At 47.9% G+C, this 3,737-nt stretch overlaps 1 protein-coding gene across 1 annotated transcript in view; it reads left to right on the top strand.

The window, feature by feature from the left end:
* Positions 1 to 3,631, top strand: part of LOC143297415 (neuronal acetylcholine receptor subunit alpha-7-like) — a 73,314-nt gene extending 69,683 nt beyond the window's left edge. Inside the window, exons 7-10 of the mRNA XM_076609759.1 lie at positions 21 to 107; positions 846 to 955; positions 2,218 to 2,465; positions 3,427 to 3,631. Coding sequence (XP_076465874.1) covers positions 21 to 107; positions 846 to 955; positions 2,218 to 2,465; positions 3,427 to 3,631 — 650 coding nt within the window. The remainder of the gene's footprint in view (positions 1 to 20; positions 108 to 845; positions 956 to 2,217; positions 2,466 to 3,426) is intronic.
* The last annotated feature ends 106 nt before the right edge of the window (positions 3,632 to 3,737 follow it).

Genomic DNA, 3,737 nt, shown 5'->3' on the forward strand with positions numbered 1-3,737 from the left:
GTTTTTGTGTGCACACTCAGGAACGACAATCCTGCTGTCCCTGATGGTTTTCCTGCTGCTGGTGGCAGAAACCATGCCCCCCACTTCCGATGCCGTCCCCTTGATTGGTGAGTTTGGAATTACGAATCTCCTCCTCCTCCTCCTCCTCCTCCTCCTCCTAATCTTCTTTCTCCTCCTTTTTTGGTTAGTTTTTGTCTTTCCTTGCTTTTTTTTTAAAAGAAAAGTTATGGTTTGACTTTTTCTTTCTTTCTTTCTTTCTTTTTCATACTTTAATTTTCACCAGGAAATCGTACATGTTGAAAACTGCGATTTGAACAAACTGTTACAGATGTCCATAAAAGCACGCATAGTTATAGCCATGATCCTGTGTGATGTTGATGTTGATGTTGATGCTGGTATTGCTCTCCCAACAGGGATCTACTTTGCCTGCATCATGATCCTGTGTGATGTTGATGTCGATGTTGATGCTGGTATTGCTGTCCCAACAGGGATCTACTTTGCCTGCATCATGATCCTGTGTGATGTTGATGTCGATGTTGATGCTGGTATTGCTGTCCCAACAGGGATCTACTTTGCCTGCATCATGATCCTGTGTGATGTTGATGTTGATGTTGGTATTGCTGTCCCAACAGGGATCTACTTTGCCTGCATCATGATCCTGTGTGATGTTGATGTTGATGTTGGTATTGCTGTCCCAACAGGGATCTACTTTGCCTGCATCATGATCCTGTGTGATGTTGATGTTGATGTTGGTATTGCTGTCCCAACAGGGATCTACTTTGCCTGCATCATGATCCTGTGTGATGTTGATGTTGATGTTGATGCTGGTATTGCTGTCCCAACAGGGATCTACTTTGCCTGCATCATGATCCTGTGCTCGCTGTCCGTCTGTTTCACCGTCATCGTCCTCAACCTCCACCACCGCTCGCCAGACACCCACCACATGCCTCAGTGGGTGAGTGCTGTGCTGTGCTGTGCTGTGCTGTGGTGTGCTGTATTGTGCTGTGCTGTGCTGCATTGTGCTGTGCTGTGCTGTACTGTGCTGTTGTGCTGTACTGTATTGTGCTGTGCTGTGCTGTATTGTGCTGTGTTGTATTGTGCTGTGCTGTTTCAGTTTCAGTTTCTCAAGGAGGGGTCACTGCGTTCGGACAAGTCCATATACGCTACACCACATCTGCTAGACATTTGCCTGACCAGCAGCGTAACTCAACGTGCTTGTCAGGCCTTGTGTGCATGCTTACATATTTATGTATAACCTATCAGAGTAGATTTCTTTTTGCACCATTTTGCCTGAGGACAACACTTTTGTTGCCATGGGTTCTTTTCCAGTGCGCAAAGTCCGTGCTGCACACGGGACCTCGGGAAAAGTCCCGGTCCAGATTATGGTTCTCGAACATGTGGACACTTGCTTCTGTGTCGGTCGCATTACCCACCGGGCCACCTCTCCTTAAACTGTGTTTGTGTGCTTCATTACGTGTGCGCGCGTCATTACTTTTTCGTGTGTGTGTCTGTGTGTCTGTCTGTGTCTGTGGGTGCGTGTGTGTGTTTGTGTGTGTGTGTGTGTGTGTGTGTGCGCGCGTGTATGTGTGTGCGTGTGTGTGTCTATGTGTGTGTGTCTGTCTGTCTGTCTGTGTGTCTCTGTCTGTGTGTGTGTGTGTGTGTGTGTGTCTATGTCTGACTATATGTCAATGTATCTGTGTCTGCGACTTTGTGTGTGGTCACTGCCCCTACGGACATCAAAGGCTAAATGGGACTTTAAACCTTCAGGTAATCGAAATAGAAAATTACAACAACAACAACAATAACAACAACAATAATATTTATTATTAATATCATTATTATTATCATCATCATCATCATCATCATCATCATCATTATTATTATTATTATCATTATAATCATTATTATTATATAATTATTTCATTATCATTATAATAATAATAATAATGATGATGATGATGATGATAAATGTAACAACTACTACTACCACCAGTACCACCACCACCAACAGCAACAACAACAACAATGACAACGACAACAATAACAATAACAACAACAACAACGATGATGATGATGATGATAACAACAATCATAATAACAATCATAATACTCGAAACAACAACAACAACAACATATAAGCAAAGCTCCTTTTTCAACACGACTGTTATACCCCCCCACCACCCACACCCGACACCCCATCCTCCACCTCCTCCACAGATCAAGCGGTTCGTGTGCGGCTGGCTGGCCTTGGCGCTGCGCATGGAGCGGCCGGGGGGCGTGGTGGGGCGGAGGGTGGCCATGCAGAGGGCCCGCCTCAACGACCCCCGCCTGGACACCCTGGACGAGAAGTCCCGCTCCCTCATGGCCAACGTCCTGGACATCGATGACGACCTCCGCATGAGCAACGGGGGCAGCAACGGCGGCGGCAACAACAGCAACAGCAGCGTCAAGATGGGGAAGGTGAGGTTGGTGTGGTGTGGGGTGGTGGCAGTGGGGGGGGCCGGGGTGAGGGGGGCGTGGGATGGTGGGGGAGTGAGTGTGGTGTTTGGGGGTGGGGGTGGGGGGTAGGGCGGGGTGTTGTGGTGGGTAGAGTGTGGTGGGGAGGAGGGTGGTTAGGATGGGTCGTGGTAGGGGTGATGGAGGGATGGTGGTGCTGATGGTATTGGGGGGAAGGTGAGGGGGTGGGGTGGGTTTAGTGTGGGTCGGTGGGGGTCATCATTATCATTACTACTATTGTTGTTGAGAATTGTTTGAGAGTAGTAGAAGCATTGTAATCGTTTTCAGTATCATCATTGTTATATCTTTGTACTGCTAGCACCAATGGCAGTGTCATCATTATCATTGTCAGTGTCATCATCATCGTCATCATCGTTATTGTTATCCTTCATCATCATCATCATCATCATCATCATCATTACTATTACTATTGAGAGTAGCAGAAGTATCATCATTGCTGTTTCTTTTAGCCTGTGGTAGCAGTAGTAGTGTTATCATCATCAGTGTCACCACCACCATCGCTGTTGTTATCATTTATCATCGTCGTAATCATCATCATCATCATCATCATCGTTATTGTTATCATTCATCATCATCCTCCTCCTCTTCCTCCTCCTCATCATCATCATCATCATCATCGTCGTCATCATCATCATCACCACCATCGTTATTGTTATCGTTAATCATCGTCATCGTCGTCGTCGTCGTCCTTGTCGTCATCCCCATCATCATCATCATCGTCATCGTCGTCATCGTCGTCCTTGTCGTCATCCCCATCATCATCATCATCATCGTCGTCGGCGGCGGCGGCGTCATCATCATTACAACCGTCATCACCACCATCACCATCATCACCATCGCAGCGATGACCATCACTGTTACTGTCGCTGTGCAGGGTGAGGACCCCCACCCCCTGGGCGGCATGGTCAGCGTGCGCTACGACATCGTGTGCATCCTGAAGGAGATCCGCAAGATCACGACCAAGTTCCGGAAAGATGAGGAGGAGAACGACGTCAAGAACGAGTGGAAGTTCGCCGCCATGGTCATCGACAAGGCCTGCTTCATCGTCTGCCTCCTCTTCACCTTCGGCTCCACCTTCGCCATCATGCTGTCCGCCCCCCACCTCATAGCTTGAGTAGGGGAGGAGGAGAGGAAGGAAGAGCCTGAGAAGGAGGAGGAAGAAGAGGAGGAGGAGGATTTCTTGGTAGAGGAGGAGGATTTCCTGGAGGAATGGGGGGGGG

Source organism: Babylonia areolata, chromosome 22 (assembly GCF_041734735.1).
Source record: "Babylonia areolata isolate BAREFJ2019XMU chromosome 22, ASM4173473v1, whole genome shotgun sequence".
NCBI classification, from domain to species: Eukaryota; Metazoa; Mollusca; class Gastropoda; order Neogastropoda; family Buccinidae; genus Babylonia; species Babylonia areolata.